The sequence below is a fragment of the Bufo gargarizans genome, chromosome 6 (genome assembly GCF_014858855.1).
Source record: "Bufo gargarizans isolate SCDJY-AF-19 chromosome 6, ASM1485885v1, whole genome shotgun sequence".
Classification (NCBI taxonomy): domain Eukaryota; kingdom Metazoa; phylum Chordata; class Amphibia; order Anura; family Bufonidae; genus Bufo; species Bufo gargarizans.
The window spans coordinates 273,821,291-273,847,064 of NC_058085.1; the positions used below are offsets into that span (position 1 = coordinate 273,821,291).

The 25,774-nt window shown below is 51.2% G+C and overlaps 1 protein-coding gene across 2 annotated transcripts in view; it reads left to right on the top strand.

The window, feature by feature from the left end:
* Window positions 1–26: 26 nt before the first annotated feature.
* The window catches only part of LOC122942450 (WASH complex subunit 2A-like), a 138,534-nt gene continuing 112,786 nt past the window's right edge, over window positions 27–25,774 (top strand). The window contains exons 1-7 of one of the 2 annotated variants that reach the window (XM_044300080.1): window positions 27–296; window positions 7,890–8,054; window positions 11,124–11,189; window positions 13,369–13,542; window positions 14,999–15,092; window positions 16,374–16,448; window positions 24,813–24,862. In XM_044300080.1, the coding sequence (XP_044156015.1) occupies window positions 186–296; window positions 7,890–8,054; window positions 11,124–11,189; window positions 13,369–13,542; window positions 14,999–15,092; window positions 16,374–16,448; window positions 24,813–24,862 (735 nt within the window). In that variant the 5' untranslated portion in view covers window positions 27–185. The remainder of the gene's footprint in view (window positions 297–7,889; window positions 8,055–11,123; window positions 11,190–13,368; window positions 13,543–14,998; window positions 15,093–16,373; window positions 16,449–24,812; window positions 24,863–25,774) is intronic. The other variant, XM_044300079.1, reaches the window with a different exon arrangement.

A 25,774-nucleotide genomic window follows, 5' to 3' on the forward strand; every position in this document is an offset into this window, starting at 1 on the left:
TGTCAGGCGGATCACGTGCGCGGGCATGTCACATGACGCCGGTCACCTGAGCGCTGCTCCAGTATGGCGCCCTCGGCTGTCTAGAGACTCGGAGAAGTCATGTAGAGCTGCTCCCTGCTTCCGCACACTGATCGGCGCTGCTCTAAGCTGCGTGCTCCGCTGTAGAAGCCTCCTGGCGGGAAGTCATGAACGGCCCCGTGAGCGCTGGGCCGGATGAGCTGGTGTGGGAGAGACCGTGGTCCCTGGAGGAGATCGGAAGGAGCAGCCAGAACTGGTCACTGGCAGCCGATGCTGGGGTGAGGGAGATGTGGCCCGGGGTCTGCCCCCTACTGGCGCACATTGCAGGAAGGGTTGTCAGTGGCAACCAATCCGATTACAGCTAGGGGTCATGTGACTGGTTACTATGGGCAACTGCAGCGCCTTCTCTCTGCTCTATTCTTTATGTAGATGGCCCGATGGAGTCCGGGGGTCAGTAACTGAGTCTCGGCCTCTTGCACACAACCGTATGGCTTTTTCAGTGTTTTGTGGTCCACAAAAAATACGGATGACCTCCGTGTGCATTCCGTTTTTTGCAGAACGGAACAGCTGTCCCCTGATAGAACAGTCCTATCCTTGTCCGTTATGCAGACAATAATTAGACATGTTCTATCTTTGAACGGAAATACGGAAACGGAAGGCATACGGAGTACCTTCCGTTTTTTTTTGCGGATCCATTGAAATGAATACGTTCTGTTTTCTCGCCCAGTTTCCTTGGGGGACACAGAAGACCTTGGGTATAGCTCATCTCCATAGGAGGCGTGACACTAAGTGAAAACTGTTAAGCCCCTCCTCCACAGCTATACCCTCAGCCTGGAGAGAGAGGCTGCCAGTTTTTGCTTAGTGTCCAAGGAGGCAAGACACTCCCTGCTACTTTTTTATTTTCTTTTGTTCCAGAATACGGGACAACAGAGACGCACTAGACCTCTCTGTTTCTCCCGGGGTTGAGCTGCGCCAGTGCCGGTATCCGCACTGCTGCCTCCCCCACAGAAGGCAAGGTGGACCAGGGCAGCCCAGCTCCCCTGCATCCCGCCAGCGTAAGGGTCGCCCGCACGCCAAGTCCCTCTTCCAGCGTCCTGCCACTACGGTGCCAGTAGCTGAAGGGGCGACCCTGCTGGAACGGACCGAGGGTGAAGACGGCTGTGGTGAGAGAGTGGCTTCTCCAGCCCTACGACCCCCTCCCCCCCACCCCGGTCTCCTGCTTGACTGACCCCCATACTGGTCTGGCCACCCTAGTTTGTTTTATTAGTTCCCTCTCCTCCCCTCCACTATAGGTGCATCCACTGAGGGGTTATGCTGGCGTCCCTATCATGCCGCCCAGGGAGCTGCCTCTCTCCTTGCAGGGTCCCCCATCCCCCCCCTATCGCCTTACCGGTGCGCAGGCATCCCTCCTTGAGACGGCTCAGGGCCTGGGCCCTCTCCTGACTGCTGCGGCGTAGGGCCCTTGTTTCCGGTCCGCGGGGTGGGCTCCCGCGGCCGGCATGACTGCGGTGTTCAGCGGACCCCGGCCGACCGCAGGTGCTCGGAGAGGCTGTCTTCCGGTCGGTCGGGCGCCGCAGAAAGGTTCTATCCCGGGCTCCTTCTTCCGGGCCCCCTGATTCTCCGGCCCGCGGGGTGGGCTCCCGCGGCCGGTATTGTGCATGCGCCGCTTCGCTCCCTCCAGATCCCGGCCGGTACCTCCGGGCACCGCAAACTTTAGGCCCCGGCTTCGCGGCCTACTAGGCCGCAATATTCCGGCCTCGATTGGAGGGGGCGGGCATTCGCAGGCGCGAATTCTTCCCGCCGGAGGTCCCCCCGCCCCCAGGGGATCGCTGCACCGCCCTCAGGTCCGATCTGTATTAACCTCTTGGACGCTGACGGCTGCCATCTGGAGGAGACCCTGGGATGGCTAGCCTCTCAGTGAGGCTGTGCTCTTATATGGTGGCCCCTTCCTGCCTAAAAGAGGCTGTGTTTTACAATAATAAATAGAAAAAAAAAAAAAAAAAAAAAAAAAAAATTAAAATAAAATAAAAAATATAAGAATATTAATAATGAAGTGTGAATATATATCATATATATGAAATATCTGTATTTTATGTTGGCTGCGCAGGATACTGCAGCCTGACCTTAGAGCGCTGGCCGTATGCCTGCCCCTATTCTATAGGTGGCATGTTGCGCTCCGTGGCACTGGCCAGGTATACATGTTTCCCTTTCTAGGCGGACCCTTGCCCTCTCCTGGGGTACGGCGCTGGCCAGGTGCAGGCCGCCTTTTTCTATAGGCAGAATTAGTCGCCCTCTCCAGTCGCGGTGCTGGCCATGTGCATGACCCCCCATTATAGGCGGCATACTGCACTCTCTCTGGCTGCGGGCTGGCCTTGTGCATGACCCCCTTTCTGTAGGCGGAATACTGCCCTTTTACCGCATACGATGCTGACCATGTGCACGACCCCCTTCCATAGGCGGAACGCTGCACTCTCGCTGGATTTGCTACGGCCATATGCGTGACCCCCTTCCATAGGCGGAACGCTGCACTCTCGCTGGATTCGCTACGGCCATATGCATGACCTCCTTCCATAGGCGGAACGCTGCACTCTCGCTGGATTCGCTACGGCCATATGCATGACCTCCTTCCATAGGCGGAACGCTGCACTCTCGCTGGGTTCGCTACGGCCATATGCATGACCTCCTTCCATAGGCGGAACGCTGCACTCTCGCTGGGTTCGCTACGGCCTTATGCATGACCTCCTTCCATAGGCGGAATGCTGCACTCTCGCTGGGTTCGCTACGGCCTTATGCATGACCTCCTTCCATAGGTGGAATGTTGCACTCTCTCTGGCTTCGCTGCTGGTCATACGCATGACCTCCGTCCAAAGGAGGACTGCTGCGCTCTCTCTCTCTGGATTCGCTGCCGGCCATATGCATGACCTCCGTCCATAGGCAGAACGCTGCACTCTCGCTGGATTCGCTGCCGGCCATATGCATGAACCGGCCATGGGCATGACCTCCTTCCATAGGCGGAATGCTGCACTTTCCGGATTCGTTGCCGGCCATACGCATGACCTCCGTCCATAGGCGGAATGCTGCACTCTCTCTGGATTTGCTGCCGGCCATGTGCATGAACTCCTTCCATAGGTGGATTGCTGCACTATCATTGGATTCGCTGCCGGCCATGTGCACGACCCCTTCCTTGGGTGGTGTGCTGCACTCACTGGAATCGCTGCCAGCAATGAGCATGTATCCTTTCCTCAGGCGGCATACGCACAACACCGCTGACTGTGGTTGTTTTCTCGCCAGTGCGTTGCTGGCCATGTGCATGTCCCGCATCCTTGGCGGGGTGCTTGCATTTTTGCTGGATGCGGTGACGGCCGTGTGCATTACCCCGCCCCTTTCTGGGTGGAATACTGCTCTTTCGCCGGATGTGTTGCGGGCCATACACGGCCCTCCTCATCCATGGGCGAAAAATTTGCACCCTCACGTGACCCATGGCTGTCCGTGATATGCTGTGCGGGATTCTTGCATGTTCTCCTTCATTGTGGAGTAGTTGCACTCTCACAGTATTCGGTGTTAGGTGGGTTATTGCGCACTCGCTTAATGGTTGGATAACCCCGTGCATGTCCCCCTTTCACTGGGCGGACCTCCCTCCTGCGTTCCCGCTGGGTACTGTGCGGCCATGTGATTGGTCACCTTCTGGGCAGACTATGGTATGTTCTACTTCTCTGAAGTTGTTACTGGCCTTGGGCATCCCCCCTTTGGGACGGGCCTTTGCATTCTTACCAGCTGCAGTGTTGCCAGATACGTTTCCCCCTTTTCTGGGGGGCCTGCCTGCATTTCCATCGCATGCCATACTGATGTCTTGTGCATAACTCCCTTTCAGGTTGCACTTTGCACTTCCGTTGATACTGTTGGACTCTGTGGCTGATCCCCTTCACTGGGTGTCTATTTTTTTGCGGTGAGCGGTATTTCTGGTGCACTCTGTCCGTTGTTTGGGCCGTGTATGCCTTCTCCTCCCATAGGTGGGTTGGCCTTCTCACTGCTTGCGGGGCTGCTCGTACGTATGCCTCACTTCCTCCTGCGACATTCCCTCTTTTTCTCTTGGGATGTGGTGCTTGTCACGGGCCTTGCGCTCTTCTCTAAAGAGATCATTCTGTCCACCTGTGTAACCCTTGGGTGCTGTCATACAAGCATTAAAAGAATGCCATTGTATTCAAAGGTGTATTCCTTAGATATAGTAGATGGGCTCTACTGCTCTCTACTTCGCCGAGCTGGGTGGTGCTCGTTTCTCTGGTTTGGCCTGTATATTGTGGTCCCGTTGGTCGGCATCCACCATGTCCGTTGGCCTTTCCACCTGGGGAGTGTTCGTGGTTCTTTGATAGGTGCCCTTTCGTTCTCCCGTGCACTCGCTTCCCGGCGCAAGTGGTCACTGGGTCGAGAGTGCCGTTTGCAGTGCCACTCGTTTTCGGCGTTGGCTCTGGCGGGGCTGCTGTTCCCTCGCCTGCTACTGTTTCCTCCTCTTCGGGTGTCGTGCAGTATGAGTCTTTTCTTTTGGCGCCCCCTCCGCGCTTCAGGCTGGTCCGCTACCGGGTTCGGGCCGCTTTTCTCGGGATGGTCACCCAGCTTCTCTTGGGTGCTCGCTTACCCAGGTCCGTAGGACCTCCACCTTGGGTTCTTCAGGGTACTCGCCTTCTGCGTGGCAGTGAACCGGGCGTCTCAGTGAGCGGGGTTCTGCCTTTGAGCTGTCCTATGGCTTCCCTGTTGCCCACTCCTCCTTTCGGTTGGAGGGTGTTATGCCGGCCTCTGTCTCGACTGCCTTTTCTCGCCGGCTCTGCTTGGCTCCCGCTCGGTTCGGCTCGGCTCCCTCCGGTGTGGCTTTTGCCCCGGCCGCGCTTCAGTGGCGGTTCCTTCACTGCCCTCCCATCTGGGGAGAGCTTGGTTGTTCATGTGGATGGTTCTGATGTTCCTCTTGGCCTCGTACTGTCTCCCTTGTTCACTCTGGCTGTAACTTGGGAGGAACCCCCATTCGGTCGAGATTGTCATTAGATCTCCCACACCGGGACTGTAGGACGTCTTCCTGTGGTGGCTACATCGACATGGACTTTAGCCTGTCTTGTCCTGGCGGTTACTGGGCGGACCCTTCGGTTCCTTTCCGTCTGTCCTTCTGCTCCCCCACTCCGGGTGGTTACAGGACAACGTTGCTCGGGGGCCGACGGGACCAGTTTTTGCCGACCGTACTGCCCGTGTTTCGGGTCTGCGCCTGTTCGCATTGGGTTTTCACCCGCTTGCCCAGGCGACTCTTGCGTGCTCGCTAGTGTTCGCTCCTAATGGTTCTGTCTTTCTCCAGTCCGACCTAGATCTGGGACTGGGACTCTGTTGCTTGAAGTGTCAAGTGTCGGCGCTGTCCTTCCCCTTTCAGCGTTCCCCGGCCCTCTGGGCCTGTCAGGACCCTCTTCCATGGAGCGGCTTTGGGGTTCCCTTGTACTGCCCCTGGGTACCGCCCTGGGCATTGCATACTGGGCTCTTGGCACTCCAGTCTTTCCCTTGGAGCCGTTACAGAAGCTCTCTCTACTCCTTCTGTCCTGTACGGTTATGTTTCCGTAGCCGTCGTGTCTCTGGCGGGTGCCTGGGTGGCGGCCCTTCTTGTTCCGGGCCTTCTCTTTCCTCAGGACAGGGCTGTTCTCCATCCCGTCTCTTCCTTCCTTCTGAAGGTGGTGTTTGTCTTTCATTTTGACGAGGCTTTCGTCCTCCCCTTTCCACCCCCGGGAACGGACTCTTCTTCAGATTTGGGAGTTGTTTGGGCCTTGCGGTTTTTACTTGGAGATCTCCGGCTCTTGTCGACGTTGGGTCACTTGGTTTTCTAGGAGGTCCGCGCAACGGGTTGGTGGCCTCCGGGGTGGCTTTCCTCCGCTTTCTCACTGTGGTTATTGCTGTGGTTACCGCACCAAGGGCAGGGTTCTGCTTTTGGTGTCTCCGTTCATTTCACCAGAGTTGTCGGTGCCTCCTGGGCCGGAGGCATTTGGCTTCGGCCATGCGTCTGTGCGAGGCGGTCACTGGTCTGCCTTACAGCGTTCTACAGGGTGCCTACTCTGGCTTCGGCAGGTGCTGCCTTGGGCCGCCTGGTCTGCGGGCGGCGGTTTCTTGATGCCTTCGGGTGCTTCGCCTTGGTGCTGTGGTCCCTCCCCCTTTTGGACTGCTTTTGAACGTCCCAAGGTCTTCTGTGTCCCCCAAGGAAACTGGGCGAGAAAACGAGATTTTTGTATAACTTACCAGTAAAATCTCTTTCTCGCTCTTTCCTTGGGGGACACAGCACCCACCCATTCTTTGTTTTTCTCTACACGGTTTCCGAGTTGTTTTACCCGTTGGGTAGTTGGCTTGTTGGTTCCACTTTTGGACTTTGCCTTTTTTCACTACTTGGACACGCAACTGGCAGCCTCTCTCTCCAGGCTGAGGGTATAGCTGTGGAGGAGGGGCTTAACAGTTTTCACTTAGTGTCACGCCTCCTATGGAGATGAGCTATACCCAAGGCTTTTGTGTCCCCCAAGGAAAGAGCGAGAAAGAGATTTTACTGGTAAGTTATACAAAAATCTCGTTTTTTTGCCTTCCGTAAACGGAACCAAACGGGGTAAAAAAATGTTCTCTGTTTTCTCTACAACTTCTGTCATCACACCTGGCCATGACTTCTAAAGCAAACCAAAGTGCATTGGATGCGGCAGTTAGGCCCCATGCACACGGCCGTGTTTCACAGCCGTGTGCGGGCCGTGGAACCGCGGCCTGGATCCCTCCTGAGAGCAGGAGTGCACGGCGTCACTGGTTGCTATGACGCCGTGCGCTCCCTGCTGCCGGCACAGTACAGTAATACACTGGTATAGATCATACCAGTGTATTACTGTACTGTGCCGGCAGCAGGGAGCGCACGGTGTCATAGCAACCAGTGACGCCGTGCGCTCCTGCTCTCAGGAGGGATCCAGGCCGCGGTTCCACGGCCCGCACACGGCTGTGAAACACGGCCATGTGCATTCGGCCTTACAGAGAGCAGAGCCTTTAGGTGTAATGGCAACGCCCCCATTGCTCCTAGAGGCTCATTTGCATATATTAAGACATCATTTTTCTCAGCAATGCGGGCCAAGCAATGTAACAGATCAGCCAGTGTCATAGACAAACCTGCTGACAGGCTGTCGTCGGTAGGTCATCATTGTTAGATTGTGAGGGTCCAACTGCCGACACCCCGCAGATCAGCTATTTGAAGGGGCAGCAATGTTTTGGCGAATGCTGCATCCTCTTCAGTGTTGGCCTGCAACCGTGTATATGGTAGCAGCAGTGCAGTGTAATTACAGCTGTCCACTTTAATTGAAGAGTAAGATGTAATTACCCATCGCTGCCACTAGAAAGCGTCGGCGAGCAGGCGAACATTGAGGAGAGCTTACATAAGTACAGCAGCCTCTTCCAATACCTGATCGGTGGTGATGCCGGAAGTCGGACCCCCGCGTACCTGATACTGATGGCCTGTACTGAGGATAGTCATCAGTATCATGAACCTGGACAACCCTACGATTAAACACCGTTCAAGTAATGTATCCAGCGTCACGGGAAGCGCCCAGCTAGATGGTCGATTGCCATTAGTGCATCACTAGTCCTTCTCTCTGCACTTGGAGACCACAGAGACCTACGTGGTAGATCTGATATTTTTTTTCTTTGTTGTCCTCCACTTGCTTGTGCTGTGATTGTGGTTCCTGTATATACGTGAATCTTCCCTTGTAATCTCTGCCTTGTCATTTGCCGTCGTAAGTCTATCCCATGCAGACTTCTCTACCTGATCCATTGTTGATCAGTAAGCTTATCTCCTGGCCATTTCCTTACCATTTGTGCTCTTATTGCTTCAGCTCCTGCATTTCCTCCAAGAGTTCTCCCACCAAACCATCTCTAGAACACATGAAATCGAGAAGCAGCTGGATGGACTTGTCCATGAAGCAAAGGCCTCCGAGTGCCGGCTGCACAACATCTTCAACGATTTCCTCATGTTATCGAACACTCAGTTTATAGAGAATGTGAGTGACCGGTGTTTATTCCTTTAGTAAATGGTGGGAGGTAAAACGTCTACAAATGCTCCATCACTTGTGTTAGATGTAACAAGGAACGTTCATGTTATAGTAATAATCATAATCTTTATATGCTGTACCTCCACAATTCAGAGGGGACATGTAGAAATCAAAATGGACATCACAGATTTACAGGCTAGTCTATAAATGAAACTTTAGGAGTGAGGGTCCTGCTCGCAAGAGCTTACAATCAATGAGGAAATGGGGTTGACGCAAAAAGGTAAAATTGATTTCTAAAGTGGTCCGGTCAGAAGAAGGACATTCGGTTCTGAAGAATGAGGTGGGTGTAAACAGGGAGGAGACCGTTTAGGAAATATGATGAGCCTGCCTAAAAAGATATGTTTTAAGGTAGGGATCGACCGATATTGATTTTTTTTTTAGGGCCGATACCGATAATTTGTGAACTTTCAGGCAGATAATTCATACCGATATTCTGGGAATTTTCATTTTTGAAAGAAAATTAAAATTCCAACAAATCTGCTGAAAATTAATGTTTATTGTTAATGTGTATTTTTTTTTGTAAATCTTTTATAAACATTTATATTTAATATTTTGGTGTTTTTATTTTTGTAACTTTTTTTTTTTTAACTAACTTTTAGCCCCCTTAGGGACTAGAACCCTTGTCCTATTCACCCTGATAGAGATCTATCAGGGTGAACAGGAGCTCACACTGTCCCTGCTGCTCTGTGCTTTGTGCACACAGCAGCATGGAGCTTATCATGGCAGCCAGGGCTTCAATAGCGTCCTGGCTGCCATGGTAACCGATCGGAGCCCCAGCATTACACTGCTGGGGCTCCGATCGGAGGAGCGGGGGAGAGGGGATCCTGTGGGGGGGGGGCGCACTGCGACTGGGGTGGGGGGGCCCTATGCGCCACCACTGGTTAATACTGGGGGGGAGGGGGGGTGCACTGCGCCACCAATGCTTAATACTGGGGGGGGGGAGGGGGGCGCACTGCGCCACCAATGAAGCTTAATCTCTAATTTATTCATATACAGGAGGCGGGAGCTGGCTGCAGGATCGCATAGCCGGCTCCCGACCTCTATGAGCAGTAGCTGCGATCCGCGGCACCTGAGGAGTTAACTACCGCAGATCGCAGCTACAGCTCATAGAGGTCGGGAGCTGACTATGTGATTCTGCAGCTCCCGCCTCCTGTATATGAATAAATAAGATTAATCTTCATTGGTGGCGCAGTGGCCATAGCTCCTCCTCTCCTCTTGTCCCCTGTCCTTTCATTGGCAGCAGCGGCAGCACAGGGGGAGGAGACACTGCTCCTTCTCCCCTGTGCTGCTGCTGAGGGAACACGGAGAGCGCTGAGAGCAGCGCGATCTGTGTTCCCCATACGCTATCGGAATATCGGCAAAATAAATACCGATAGCGTTCAAAATCCTGAATATCGGCCGATAATATCGGTAAATCCGATAATCGGTCGATCCCTATTTTAAGGTAAGTTTAAAATATTTTTTTGAGTAAGTTGGGAATTAACCTGATTCTCCAGGGCAATGCATTCTAGAGAGCTGGGGCAGCTCAAAAGAAGTCTTAAAGGTTGGATTGTGAGGTTCGAATTATGGAGGATATTAATCTTAGATCATAGAACGGAGAGCGTGAGTAGGGTGGTAGACAGAAATCAGTAGGTACAACACTAGAGAGGTTTGTGGGTGAGGATGAGGAGTGTGAACTGTATTCTGTGGTGGATGGGTAACGTGACTGGCACAGGCTAAAGGCAGCAGTGTAGGGGTTGGCCAAAAAAATGACCCTGGCTGCTGCACTTAGGACAGACTGAACGGGAGAGAGTTTAGTGAGTGGAAGACCGATTAGTTACAGTAGTCAAGACGAGAATGAATAATAATGGTTTCCATGAAAAAAAAGGTGGTTTCTGGAGATGTTCTTGATGTGCAGACGACACAAGAGTGCCAGTGATTGAATATGTGGAGCCAAGGAAAGACATAACCCCAAGACAGCGGGCGTGCAGCCCAGTAGTTATGATGGGGCTCCGAATGAAATATCAGGTTTAGGTAGGTTAGGAGATGGGGGAAAGACAAGAAGTTCAGTTTTTGAAAAGTTAATGGGGTCATTTATCAAACTGGTGTAAAGTAGATTCCACCTTTCACAGCTCCTTTGGAAAATGAAAGGAGAAATCTGATTGGTTGCTATGGGCAACTAAGCCAATTCTACTTTACACCAGTTTAATAAATGACCCCCTTAGTTTCAGATAAGGGACATGTTAGACACAGCGGGCAGACAGTCATTGATGTTCTAAAGTACGGCAGGGGGTGATGTCATCAGCATAGAGTACTGAAAATCAAATCTGCTGATGGCAGGGGGTGATGTCATCAGCATAGAGTACTGAAAATCAAATCTGCTGATGGTCTGTCCGATAGGGACTGGTATCGGGTCAGAAGGCTGTGTAGCTCTCTGTTTCTTCACCATTGACTTGTAAATGTGTCAGCAGATTGCAGGCGGTTGTGTATGGCAGCCTGGTTTCTGTCTAGAGATGATTTTATTTTGAATAGTTTTTATGGATTTTTATAGTATATAAGCTTAAAACAGCATGTTGGTTCCATACCAGACTAAAGGCCTTTCAGGTGGGCTAACGCAGCAGGCAATTATTGGGAACACACCGCTCGTTCTCGATATTTGCTTGCTCATAAGAGGAGCTGAGGGCTACATTCACATGCAGCAATCATCTCCTCTGTAAGGAGACGAGCGATCGCTGCTGTGATCACATGCCCACCTAAAGAATCTGTTACCGGGCAGCAGATCCCTGCTTACACAGGACGATCTGCAGCATCTGCATTGACAATGCTGTCACTTAATGAACCAGTGCTTGCTGGGGATCATCAGGACCTTTACACAAGGCAGTGTTCCTGATAATTGCTGTGATCATCAGCCCGTGTAAAGGGGCCTTTAGTCATGGTGATAATGACATCATGATTTCACTTACCATGCGCTGCTCTAAATTTGATATATAAATGTAATTGTACAACAACTAGTAACTGGCTTTGTTTTTTCCCCCCCAGAGGGTGTATGATGAAGAAGTTGAGGAACATGTTGTAAAATCTGATGCAGTAGAGAAACCAGAACCAGTAAGTCTCATCAAACATTTTCCAGAACTGATTTCACACTTTATTTTGTTCACAGTAAGTTAATACTTGTCAGCACCAGTCGCTGCTACTTTCCACACATCTCAATGTAACCGGGCGATCAGATAAAACTTTCAAAGAACTGTCCAACCCCGCATGTCGCTGCGAGGGGTTAATTACTTTCCCTATTGTACTGGGAGGGGAGCATAGATGAAGCCAATCCTCGTTTTACCTAACAAAAAGAGTGTAAAAAATTTATTTCTTGAATTTGGATTTAAAACTACAGTTTTTTTTAGCCCTTTTATATTTGAAGAATAAAGGGGCTTTGCAATAGGATGGTTGTTAAAACCCCCCTCCTCCCTGCATTGCCTACTGAACTGGCACTCGGATCAATACATGACCATTCAGTCTCTGTCCCTTATGTCACATATGTGACACGGCTGCAATGGAAATAGCACGTCGGGCGTGCCCTCACCATTCACCTACTGTATCGTTTAGGCTCTGTTCGGTCATCATCATCCATAAGGCCTCATGAAAAATCAAAATGCATGCTGTGTGGTATACAATCTCTTGGCGGTGGGCAACTTTTAAGAAAAGGTCTAGTATGTGGCGTCTTCTGGGTGTTAAGGATCTATGAAACACGCACACTGTGTGGGGTGTGAAACCAAGCCAAACTTTTCAGCACTTATATGAGGCTTTTTAAGCCTTGTTCACAAGTGACTGACTAGATGCCGATTTGCTGTCGTGGACTAAAGTGCGACACACCTGCAACGTTGTACAGTACTAACAAAGGGAATACGTTTAGAGGAATTCTCATTCACATGTGGCAGAAAAAATCCACAGCAAAAACTGATCTGTGATGCGTATTTTAAGGGGCATCTGTCAGCAGGTTTGTACCTGACACTGGGTGATCCTTTTCATGTGCGCCTGGCAGCTGAAGGCATCTGTGTTGGTCCCATGTTCATATGTGCCCGCATTGCTGAGAAAAATTATGTTTTAATATATGCAAATGAGCCTCTAGGAGCAACGGGGACATTGCTGTTACACCTAGAGGCTCTGCTCTCTCTGCAACTGCTGCACTTTGATGGGAACAAGCAGCGAAAATGTGATCACTCCTATCCTGACTAACGTCTCGTGTTGAAGCTTACCGGCAGTTGTCTGTGCCGGATACTGAAGCACACAGCGCAGTGAGACACTTTAGAAGTCATGCACGGGGGCACAGCAGTTGCAGAGAGAGCTGAGCCTCTGGGAGTAACTGCATTTTTCTCAGCAATGGGTGCACATATGAACATGGGACCAACACAGATACCTTCCGCTGCCAAGCGCACATTCACATCTGCATCTTCTGCAACAAAATCAATGGCAAAACGCACCACAAGCAGAAAAGCTGCAGATTTTTATATATATTTTTAATCCGCAGCTAATCAGTCCAGTGTGAACCCCCAGTCATATAGTTCTGCACATGCATCTAACGCTGTACACGCCAGACTCCAGACAGGTTTGAGATGTTAGATTAATCATCCTTCTCCCGGTGGAAAACAGAAAGAACCTACAAGTTCTGTAACTTGTGTTCATTTTGATCGGTTTATTCGACATGAGTGACAAGGGGGGCGAGAAGAAGGAATGTGAAAAACGGAATGTACAGTGAGGGACCAAGCGTACCAAGAGAAGAGCTATTGGAGAAGTCTAATCAAAGACACGGCCTAGAGATCAAAGACCACTATTACTAGCGTTACTTAGCATAGTGGGATTGGGTTAGGGAGATCTTGTGATTTTGTGTGGACTGTGGCTGGGGCGATGTGTATGGGCAGATAGGTTTCTCTTCATTTTCCATGTTGTTTGTTCTTTTTTGCTTTATTAAAGGGGTTCTGCAGTTTGTTAAAACTGATGATCTATCCTCTGGGGGAAATCCTCTCCAGGAGCGCCGCGGCCCTCTCACTGTTTACCGCAGCCCAGTAACATTACTAGTATCAACTGGCCTTGGCACGGCTAAGCTCAGTGAACAGAGCTTAGCCGCACCCAGTCCAGTTGATACTAGTCGTGACGTCACTGGGCCAGCAGTAAACAGTGAGAAGGCCGCGGCGCTCCTGGAGAGGATATCCCCCAGAGGATAGATCATCAGTTTTAACAAACTGCAGAACCCCTTTAATTATAGTTGATAACATTTCTTACTATTTTAAAGGAGAAAACCAGGGAGCAGAAGGAAGTAGAACTGATCCCAAAAATCCAGGAAGCTGTAAATTATGGATTACAAGTTCTGGAAACGGCATTTGAACAACTTGACATCAAGGCAGGAAACTCTGATTCTGAAGATGAGGAAGTCAATGAAAGGGTTGAACTTATTCTGGAGCCAAAGGTAAAGTATAATTCCACCAGACGGAACTAATGGAAATGCCACTGATATGAGGTAACAGAAAGACCTGTGGAATCACGGGAGAATTAAAGAGGACAAGTCGCCATGAAATGCAGGGCATGCCTGTTATAGAGCAGGAGGAGCTGAGCAGACTGATATATATAGTTTTATAGGAAAAGATTCAGTAAAACTTGTAATTTATACATTAAAATCTCTGCTCTTTCTGACTTCCTTGCTCACGGGGAGGTGTTATCAGTGAGTGGCAGCTATCTGTGTATACACACTTAGGGCTCAACGTGTGAGCCCCTTGCCTGTATAGCGATCCACAATGCATGTGCATCGGCCGTGTGCCCGCCATTTGCAGATGCGGATCCGTTCACTTGATCTGCAAGATTCAGTCTACACCGCATAAAAATAGAACATGATCTATTATTATTTTTTTGCGGTGTGGAGGCACGGGCCGAAATTGTGCTCCGTGCCTCCGCTACGCACCGCGGACCCATTCAAGTGATACGGAGCGCACACAGCCAGTGATCCGTATATTGCCGACCCACTGTTTGAGGGCCGCAATAAGGGCACTGGCTGAACACGTTCGTGTAGATGAGCACTTAAAGGGGTTGTTCAGGTTCAGGGCTGAACCCGGACATACCCAGAAATTCACCCAGGCAGCCCCCCTGTAATGAGCATCAGAGCATTTCATGGATTTTATGGAGTTCCAGTAACGTAACGGGCTCTGCATAAGGACTGCTAGGCGGAGGCTTATCTTGTGACAAGATTTAAACTTCTTACCTATCTACAGTATAGCGGATAAGTATCTGAATGATTGGGGTTTGATTCCTGGGACAATTACAGATCAAGAGAGCGGGGGTTCGTTGTCCATTCCCACCCTGAATGACTGGAGCACGTGTGCTGCCGCTCCAGTCATCTCTATGGGACTGAGAAGCTGATTACAGTGCCTGGCTATCTCCTGCAGTCCTATAGAGATGCATGGGACGGCAGTGCACATGCTTGACCGCTGCTTCATTCATATGGGGGGGATATGTGACCCCCGTTTTGGTGATCGGTGGGAGAGGTCATCAGTATTCAGTGTCTGCATTTCTTTATGCAGAAATTCAAATTAAGAAAAATTATTGAAATCTCTTCCTTCATCTATGTCTGTACTTACCTTTTTTTTTTTTGATCAAATCTTTTTATTTAAGACCAATTTTCTCATTTTTCATGTGAACAAAAGCAAAAACACACAGAAACCCACCCCGAGCCCCCCCCCCCTCCCACTCCCCCCTCCCCGTCCCCAAAGTCCAGGTGCAGTTGATCCCTGAAAAAAGAAGAGAGTCCACAGCATGTCTGTACTTACCTTGGACCATTAGGTTACTTTGGTGTTTTATACACGGCAGAGTTTTTCGTTTGAATTCTGTGACCATTGAAGTGAGTAATAAGTTCACGTCTTGTTTCTTTTCAGGATTTATACATAGACCGCCCTTTGCCTTATTTAATCGGCTCTCAGCTATTCATGCAGCAAGAGGATGTCGGTCTTGGGGACCTTTCAAGTGAAGGTAACTCTTTTATGTAATTAGAGACCTATGAAGTTTAGAGGGGCCATAACGCAATTCTATGACAGAATGCAAAACAGAATGCCTTTAGAGGCGTTCCGTTATACATTCCGTCATAATCGAAGTCTATGGCCTGTATAATGGAAACGGGACGGATACGTTATAGAGGCCATAGACTTCTATTATGACAGAATGAATAACGGAATGCCTCTAAAGGCATTCCGTCATAGAATTGCGTTATGGTCTGTGGTAACGGAATCCATAACGCAATTCTGCTTTTACCACTAAACTAATTTCAAAATATGACATTCGCTAATCCCTAGAAGTTTCCTCTACTCTGTGAAAGCTCTGTATATAATACTTGTGCGCTAAAAGAGATTGACTATTTTTCCTATTTAGTATTAAAGGGGTTCTCCGTACTTTTAGTATTGATGACCTATCCTCAGAATAGGTCATCAATATCAGATCGGTGGTGATCCAATACCCGGCACCCCTGCTGATCAGCTGTATTAAGTGAAGGGGCACACTAGACGTAGCAGAAGGGAGACGGCACGTGCACACTGCACATGCCTTCCCTTCATACAGCTGATCTGTGGGGGTGTCGGACCCCCGCCTATCTGATATTGATGACCTATCTTGAGGATAGGTCATCAATATTAAAAGCCTGGAGAACCCCTTTAATTTAATACCCTTTTATACAGGCTGATAATTGGGCAAACAAGTGTCTGCAACCCTGGTTCTCAAACATTGGCCCATGTAACGTGGCAGCGATCAGCTGAAAAACTGCCCTCATTTGTTAGCTGGGCCTAAAAATGATTATTGTCACTAGCACGTTGCCTACGTGTAGATAGCGGATGTGCTGCCCACAACATGCAGACTGTATGGGGAATTTCTTTGAAGTAGAAATTGGCCCAAGCCGCTCAGTTTTAGAAATGTTTTACCTTCCAGGGCCAGAAAGCCAATATTCGTCCGTTTTTACAACTCTGATAATTCACCCCTTGTACTCATGACAGCAACCAGCGATGTGCGTGCAGACAGCGTATCACACACCCGCTAAGCAAGCTCGCCACACTTCCCTTCCTTCATGAGCTGCGCGCTGCCTATTTCCAAAGTAGGAAGTGGTCATAATAATGTGACTCAACAGTGTAGACTGGAAGCTCTTGCGAGCAGGGCCCTCATTCTTGGGGTTTGAATTGTAGCTTAGGTTGTAATTCTGCTATTGTTGTAAAGGGCTGCAGAATCTGCTTGTGCTGTATAACAGGTATTTGTATTATGTTTCCACAGAAGGGTCTGTGGATAATGATCGGGGGAGTGTAATTGACAGTGAGAAGGAAGACGACAAAGATGATGATGAGGAGGTAACTGTATGTCTTTATCTCATTCTCTGAAATATGCAGGAAGCTCACAACAATGACGCCCCCCCGCCAGCTACGAGGGTCATTAGGATGAATTTGCCGATCAGATCGCGCTCCGGAGCAATATTTCAAACCACCCACTCCCAGTAGATTTGCACACAGTGGGGTTTTATATAGTGGTGCTTTCCATTTCTAGCAGTTGTCTGCCCAGAATTCATTCACCTTGTGATATCTTTGTGGGCAGACCCCTTTAACAAATGACTCAGTGTAACGGGGCCCTTATGTCCCAAATGAGTAGCTCCATACTGTCCCAAAATCATGCCATTCGGACATCCAGAACCATGTGATCCTAATGTCCCCTTTTCCCCAGAGAAGACACCGCACACCTCTGTCTCATGTGAACCCAGAACATAAACTGATTTATTGAGGGATAACAACAGTTTTCATATCCCCCTCCCCAAGATGTGAGGGATAACAACAGTTTTCATATCCCCCTCCCCAAGATGTGAGGGATAACAACAGTTTTCATATCCCCCTCCCCAAGATGTGAGGGATAACAACCGTTTTCATATCCCCCTCCCCAAGATGTGAGGGATAACAACCGTTTTCATATCCCCCTCCCCAAGATGTGAGGGATAACAACAGTTTTCATATCCCCCTCCCCAAGATGTGAGGGATAACAACAGTTTTCATATCCCCCTCCCCAAGATGTGAGGGATAACAACAGTTTCTCGCCCAGTTTCCTTGGGGGACACAGAAGACCTTTGGTATAGCTCATCTCCATAGGAGGCGTGACACTAAGTGAAAACTGTTAAGCCCCTCCTCCACAGCTATACCCTCAGCCTGGAGAGAGAGACTTCCAGTTTTTGCTTAGTGTCCAAGGAGGCAAGACACTCCCTGCTACTGCAGGGCTGATTCTCCTTGTTTAAATTTTGATTTTTACTTTTTTCTTTTCTTTTTGTTCCAGATCATCAGGGACAACAGAGTCGCACTAGACCTCTCTGTTTCTCCCGGGGTCGAGCTGCGCCAGTGCCGGTCATCCGCACTGCTGCCTCCCCCACAGAAGGCAAGGTGGACCAGGGCAGCCCAGCTCCCCTGTATCCCGCCAGCGCAAGGGTCGCCCGCACGCCAAGCCCCTCTTCCAGCGTCCTGCCACTACGGTGCCAGTAGCTGAAGGGGTTGACCCTGCTGGAATGGACCGAGGGTGAAGACGGCTATGGTGAGAGATTGGCTTCTCCAGCCCTACGACCCCCCCCTTTCCACCACCACCACCACCCGGTCTCCTGCGGGCCTAACCCCCCCCCCCCCCCATGGCCCATACTGTGCCTCTCTGAACAGCTTTCATAGCTGTGATGGTGAATGCCTTGCCTCTGATGGCAGAGGTCATGAGTTCGAATCCCTGGACAAACCTTAACCCTTCCACTGAGGCCCCTGGGGTGCCGCAGGGCGGCAATCTGCTCCCTGCTCCCCCCCTCCCCCTCCTGGCCCCATAGGACATGCAGCTGCTGTCCCCCTTTATCTTTTGATGTCCCGCCGGTATATGATACTACGCGGGCACCCGATCTCGGGGTCCCCCCATCTCCTTACCGGAGCGTTGCTCAGGGCCTGGGGCCCGCTCCTGACAGACCTCGCCTCCGGCCGGCATGGACATTCCGGTGCGGCCGGGCGCCGCAATGACCTGCTGGGCCGCCATCGGGCCTGCGGGGCCGCAATTCCGGCACTCCATTTGGGCCCGACTCTTCCGGCCTGCGGGGTGGGCTCCCGCGGCCGGTTTAATGCGCCGCTCCGCCTCAGTCCCGGCGGTATATAATACTATGCGGCCCCGGTCGGCCGGGCGCCGCACAAATTTAGGCCCCGGCTTTACGGCCTACTAGGCCGCGAAAGTCTGGCCTTTGTTGGAGGGGGCGGGTACTTCTCCAGGCGCGAATTCTTCCCGCCTGGGGCTTCCTCCGCCCCCAGTGGATCGCAGCGCCGGCCCCCAGGCCGGCTCCCTGTTAACCCTTTGGGTGCAGGCCGGCTCCCAATGGGCCTGTATGGTTGGCCACCCCTTTTTTCTCTTGCATCAAGAGAATCTGTGCCCTATATGGTGGTTCCCCTTTAGCCTCAGAGAGGCTGTTTTAAATAAAAAATAAAAAAAAAATATGAAATAATAATGAATAAACAGATGTCTAACAGATTCTTGTGGGCTGCGCAGGACGCTGCAGCCTCATCGCAGTAGTGCTGCCTGTCTGCATGCCCCCCTTCCATAGGCAGCATGGTTTCGCGCTCCCAGCCTGCGTCGCTGCCAGGTGCATTTCCCCTTTTAGGCGGTTTCTTGCCCTCTCCCGGGATGCAGCGCGGGCCAAGTGCATGCGGTCAGTTCTGTAGGCAGCATTCGTCACCCTCTCCAGGTATGGTGCCTGCCATGGGCATGACCCCCCCCCTCCCAGGCGGGATACTGCACTCTCCCTGGCTGCGGGCTGGCCCTGTGTATGACCTTCTTAGGCGCGGTGCTGGCCATGTGCACGACCCCCTTCCATAGGCGGAACGCTGCACTCTCACTGGATTCGCTGCCAGCCGTGTGCGTGACCCCCTTCCATAGGCGGAATACTGCACTCTCACCGGATACGGTGCTGGCCATGTGCACGTCCCCCTTCCATAGGCGGAACGCTGCACTCTCACTGGATTCGCTGCCAGCCGTGTGCGTGACCCCCTTCCATAGGCGGAATACTGCACTCTCACCGGATACGGTGCTGGCCATGTGCACGTCCCCCTTCCATAGGCGGAACGCAGCACTCTCACTGGATTCGCTGCCGGCCGTGTGCGTGACCAACTTCCATAGGCGGAATACTGCACCCTCACCGGATACGGTACTGGCCATGTGCACGTCCCCCTTCCATTGGCGGAACGCAGCACTCTCGCTGGATTCGCGGTCGACCATGTGCGTGACCCCCTTCCATTGGCGGAACGCTATACTCTCACTGGATTTGTTGCCGATCATGTGCATGTCCCCCTTTTATTAGGCGGAAATCTGCACTCTCACCGGATGCGGTACTGGCCAGGTGCACGACACGCTTCCATAGGCGGAACGCTGCACTTTCACTGGATTTGCGGCTGGCCATAGGCATGACCCCCTTCCATAGGTGGTATGCTGCACTCTCATTGGATTCGCTGCCGGCCTTGGGCACGCCTCCTTCCCTCAGGCGGCATGCATACACTCCCTCTGTCTGTGGTTGTTCTCTCGCCGGTGCGTTGCTGGCCATGTGCATGAACCCCTTCCATGGCGGGGTGCTTGCACTCTCGCTGGATCCGCTGTCAGCCATGTGCATGGCCCCTCTTCCGTGGGCGGTGTACGCACTCTCACTGGATTCGCATTCGCTGCCGGCCATGGGCATGCCTCCCTTCCTCAGGCGACATACACACATTCTCACTGACTGTGTTTGTCTCTCGCCAGTACGTTGCTGGTTATGTGCATGACTCCCGTACATGGCAGGGTGCTCTCACTCTCCCTGGATGAGATGCTGGCCATGTGCATGACGCCCGCTGCACGTGCAAGCGGGCGTCATGTTTACACATCGCACCAGCGCCGTACATGGGTGGAACGCTTGCACTCCCATTGGATTCGGTGCTGGCCTTGTGTGTGACCACCCCTCATTCCATGGGCGGACCTTTGCACGCTCATGAGATTCACGGCTGTCCTTGTACGTGCTGTGCTGGACTTGTACATGTCCCCTTCATTGGCGGAGTGGTTGCACTCTCACAAAGTTCGGTGTTGGGGGAATTATTGCACGCTCTCTTAATGCTAGGATAACCCTGTGCATGTCCCCCTTTCACTAGGTGGACCTCCTGCGCTCCTGCAGGATTGTATGGTATGTCCTATGTCTCTGGAGTAGGTACGGCCTTAGGCGTCACCCCCTTTTGGGGTGGGCCTTTGCATTCTTGCCGACTGCAGTTTGCCAGGTACATTTCCCCTCTTTCGGGGCGGACTGCTTACGTTCCATCGCGTGCCATGCTAGGCTTATGCATAACTCCCTTTCAGGTTGCACTTTGCACTTCCATAGATGCTGGGGCACTCTGTGGCTGGCCCTCTTCTCTGAGTGTCTTTTTTGCAGGGAGCGGCCGTTCTTGTGCGTTGTTTGGGCCGTTTCTGCCTTCTCCTCCCGTAGGGTGGTTGGCCTTCTCACTGCTTACGGGGCTGCTCGTACGTATGCTTCCCCTCCTTCCTGCGACATCCCTTTGTTCTCTTGGGTTACTTGCCGCAAGCCTTGCACTCGTCTCTACAGAGATCGTTCTGTCCACCTGACCCGGAGGGCTCTGTGCTCTCTACTGCACCGAGCTGGGTGGTACTCATTCATTTCGTTGGCCCTTCCTCCCGGGAAGTGTTCGTGGTTCCTAGATGCGTGCTGTTGTCTGCAGCGCCCCTCGGATTCTTCGTTGGCTCTGGCGGGACTATGGTTCCTTCGCCTATTACCATTTCCTCCTCTTCGGATGCAGTGTGGTATGAGTCCTTCCTCTTGGCGCCCTCTACGCTTCGGTCTGATCTGCTACCAGGTTCGGGCCACTCTTCTCGGGTAGATCACCCAACTTCTCTTGGATGCTCTATTACCCAGGTCCGGAGGACTTCCACCTTGGGTTCTTCAGGGTATTTGCCTTCTGCGAGGCGGTGAACCTGGCGTCTCACAGTGTAGCAGGGTTCTGCTTTTGGGCTGTCCTATGACTTCCCTGCTGCCCACTCCTCCTTTCGGTTGGGGGGTGTGATGCCGGCCTCTGTCTCGACTACCTTGTCTCGCCGGCTCTGTTTGGCTCCCCGTTCGGTACAGATCACGCCGATGTGGCTTCTGCCCGGCCAGGCTTCAGAGGCTGTTCCTTCACTGTCCTCCCCTCTGGGGGGAGCATGGTTGTTCATGTGGATGGTTCCGGTGTTCCTTTGGTCTCGTACTGTCTCCCTTGTTCACACTGGCTGTATTTGCTGTGTGCCTCTTGCTGGGTCTACCGCGTTCTGTCCTCCCGCTGGGTGCAGATTGCGTTTTCCATTCTAGGCTATGGTCCTGCTGTAGACTTACCTTCTTGGTAACTTGGGGGGACTGCCCTTCGGTCCAGATTGTCCTGTCTTGTCCTGGCATCTGGCGGATGCTGGGCGGACCCTTCGGTTCCCTTCCGTCTGTCCTTCTGCTCCCCCACTCCGGGTGGATACGGGACAACGTTGCTCGGAGGCCGACGGGACCAGTTTTTGCCGACCCTTCTGCCCGTGTTACTGGTCTGCGCCTGGTCACATTGGGTTTTTATCCGCTTGCCCAGGTGACTCCAGCGGGCTCGCTACTGTTCGCTCCTGGCTGTGTTTCGTCCAGGATCTGTCGTTGGACTTAGGGTTTTTTGTCTGGGTGTCGGTGGGTAGCTGGGCATTCCCCACTCTGCCCTTCTCCCCCCCATGGTTCTGTCTTTCTCCAGTCCGGCCTGGACCTGGGACTGGGACTCCTTTGCTTGAAGTGTCAAGTGTCGGCGCTGTCCTTCCTCTTCCAGCGTTCCCCGGCCCTCGGGGCATGTCCAGACCTTCTTCCTCGGAGTGGCTCTTTGGTTCCTCTGTACTGTACTCTCGGCGCTCCAATCTTGTCCTTGGAGCCGTTACAGGAGTTCTCTCTACCCCTTCTGTCCTGTACGGTTGTGTTCCGTATCAGTCGTGTCTCTGACGGGTGCCGGAATGGCCCCTTTTTTTGTTACGAGCTTTGTCTTTTCCAGGACAGGGCTGTTCTGCATCCCGTTTCTTCCTTCCTTCCTTCCTTCTGAAGGTGGTGTTTGCCTTTCGCTTCAACACCTCACCTATTTGGACGTTGTTTGGGCCTTGCCGTTTTTACTTGGAGATCTCCGACTCTTGCAGTCGTTCGGCCTCTTGGGTTTCCAGGAGGGCTGTGCATAGGGTTGACAGACTCCAGGGTGGTTTTCCTCCGCTTGTTCAGATTGGCTATTGCTGAGGTTACCGCACCAAGGGCAGGATTCTGTCTTTGGTGTCACCGTTCCTTTCACCAGAGCGGTCGGTGCCTCCTGGGCCGGAGGCATTGGGCTTCGGCCGTGCATTTGGGCACGGCGGCCACAGGTCTGCCTTGCACGCCTTACTGAGTTCTACAGGGTGCATACTCTGACTTTGGCAGATGCTGCCTTACCCCGCCTGGGTTTACAGGCGGCGGTTCATTGATGCCTTTCGGGTGCTTCACCTTGGTGCTGTGGTCCCTCCCCCTTTTGGACTGCTTTTGAACGTCCCAAGGTCTTCTGTGTCCCCCAAGGAAACTGGGCGAGAAAACGAGATTTTTGTATAACTTACCAGTAAAATCTCTTTCTCGCTCTTTCCTTGGGGGACACAGCACCCACCCATTCATTGTTTTTTCTCTGTACGTTTTCCAAGTTTTTGTTACCCGTTGGGTAGTTGGCTTGTTGGTTCCTTGTTGGACTTTGCCTTTTCTCACTGCTTGGACACGCAACTGGCAGTCTCTCTCTCCAGGCTGAGGGTATAGCTGTGGAGGAGGGGCTTAACAGTTTTCACTTAGTGTCACGCCTCCTATGGAGATGAGCTATACCAAAGGTCTTCTGTGTCCCCCAAGGAAAGAGCGAGAAAGAGATTTTACTGGTAAGTTATACAAAAATCTCGTTTTTCATATCCCCCTCCCCAAGATGTGAGGGATAACAACAGTTTTCATATCCCCCTCCCCAAGATGTGAGGGATAACAACAGTTTTCATATCCCCCTCCCCAAAATGTGAGGGATAACCGTTTCGTATCCCCCCTCTCTCATGGCAGGTCACATTCCATTGCCCTCATAAGGCTTTACAGGAAAACAACCTTAAAGGGAACCTGTCACGGGGATTTCGTGTATAGAGCTGAGGACATGGGTTGTTAGATGGCCACTAGCACATCCGCAATACCCAGTCCCCATAGCTCTGTGTGCTTTTATTGTGTGTAAAAACTGATTTGATACATATGCAAATTAACCTGAGATGAGTCAGAGCTTGAAAATATGCCTCTTCTCTGGTCACACAAGTGAGATATGACTCTTATGTTAATTTGCATAAAAGGCGGGAAGTACAAAAATGCAGAATACTTATTGAATTTGTCTGCAAATGAAATTAAAAGTGTAATTTATATGTTAGGGTAACACAGTGAACATTTAGAAACGCTCAGTGAGGGTAGCATAGTAGAGGTGACAGGTTCCCTTTTAAAGAGGACCTTTCATCTGGCAAAACATTGTGAACTAAGTGTCATGACATATACAGCGGCGCCCGGGGATCTAACTGCACTTACTATTATCCCTGGGCGCCGCTCCGTTCTCCTGCTATGCCCTCCGGTATGTTCGGTCACTTGGTTATAGTAGGAGGAGTCTGCCCTTGGTCTCCTGGGCGTCTCCTTCTCCCAGGCTGTAGCGCTGGCCAATCGCAGCACAGAGCTCACAGCCTGGGAGTTTTTTTTTCTGCCAGGCTCTGAGCTCTGCGCTGCGATTGGCCAGCGCTACAGCCTAGGAGAAGGAGACGCCCAGTAGAACAAGGGCAGACTCCTCCTACTATAACCAAGTCCCCTAAGTCTCCGCCTACTATAATCCAGTATAACATGACTGAGCTCCTGGACACACTGAGAAGATTATGAGACAAAATGGGAGTAAAGGCGAGATTAAGGCTAGGGCTACACGACGACATTTGTCACACCAAATTATTATAATGATAGTCTATGGTGTCGTACTGTGAAATACTACGACTGCGACACTGTCGCGTCACAGCATGTGGCAATGCAACACCATAGACTATCATTATAATAGTCGCGTGACATCAATGTCGCAGTGTAGTTGCGCCCTATGTGTCGCGCGACTTATTGTCGTCGTGTAGCCCTAGCCTAAGGAAGGCATTTTCGGGATTATTATTTTTTGTAAATTTTGTGTTTATTGCAGTGCATGCTTTTTGCGGTCTTCCTAATGTGACTTGTGTACAGTGACCCCACAAATAACCACTGGCACCGTCTCAAGTATAATGCTTCACTTTCCCTGTGCAGGGCCCGTTCACACAGCTGGACACCTGCCCTGAAACTTCGCCAGCGGCCGCATGGTTTCTACTTCCCATTTGTTTCTGCAGGAGGCAGCGCTGAAGATGGTGGAGAGGTGGTTTACAGCCACGGCCACGTTAAGAACGCCTGCGGTTTTCAGCACTGCCTCCCATTGAAATGAATGGGAAGCAGAAACTCTCATGGCCACAGCGAATTTTCAACACAGGTGTTCACGCCACAACTCCGCCGGCAAATAACGCTGTGTGAACAGGCCCCAATGATGCGTTTTATTTGTGTTCTTGCTCTGCTTTGTAATAGTTATGTAGTTCAGTGTAATAACTTGGTCAAAACCTTTAATTGTTTCCAACTACAGGATTCAGAAGAGGATTATGGCAACAACTCTGAGGAAGAAGGGAAATCCGTAAGACAATGCATGGCTGAGTTCACATTATCGCCACACTTTCATTTTTTTCATTAAAGGGGCTGTAAACTTTTTGCAGGTGTTTAGGCAGGACCCCTTCCTCCCTGACTAGACCTACAAAGGGAAGCATACTGCTGCCTTCCTTAGGTCTCCCATCTGCTCTGACGCTGCTGCAGCCAGTGACTGGATGCAGCGTTTTCCTGCTACCCTTGCTTCACATAACCAACTGATATGATGCAAAGGGGGCAGGTCACCAGTGCAATGCACAAGCAGATGTTGACAATAGGGGATCTGACCAAGGAGGTGAGGGAGCGAAGGAACCGGGATCCAGTGGCAGGAGCAGGTCTAGCCAGGGGGGATATTATGTAGAAGAACATCACTGTCCATGGATTGTATATGAGTGGCACTGTGCTAGAAAAAACCAAATAATTGGGGCAGATGTGTAGCAGTGTTTTTGCTGTTTGTTTCAATCATTAGAAGTTTACACACAAGGGTTAACAGGAGCTGATGTAAACTATTAACCCGACTCTACCCTAGACTATTAAAGCTAGTGATTTTTGACCTGCTCACTTCAGTAAGCTACTAGTTTTACTAAGCAGAGAATGCGTACTTCCTAGTTTTCTGTTGTCTACATCTTGGAGGTCTTGTAGTCACCCACAGACAGTACTAAGCCCCCCTATAAATAAATGTTCCCGCCGATTCTTTTCCAATAGGTTATTGGTACTCAAAATATTTAGTGACAAATATCACCCTGCACTGTTCCGACGACTTAAATACATTTAGATAAAAGTGGTACTTCAGGAACGCCTCTTATTGGAGCTCGATCCCCCTCAGTGTATGTGTGACACTTACCTGATGCTCTTTTTCACTCGGGTTGGTTTCTCACAATAAGTGCTGCAGTGTAAATCATGT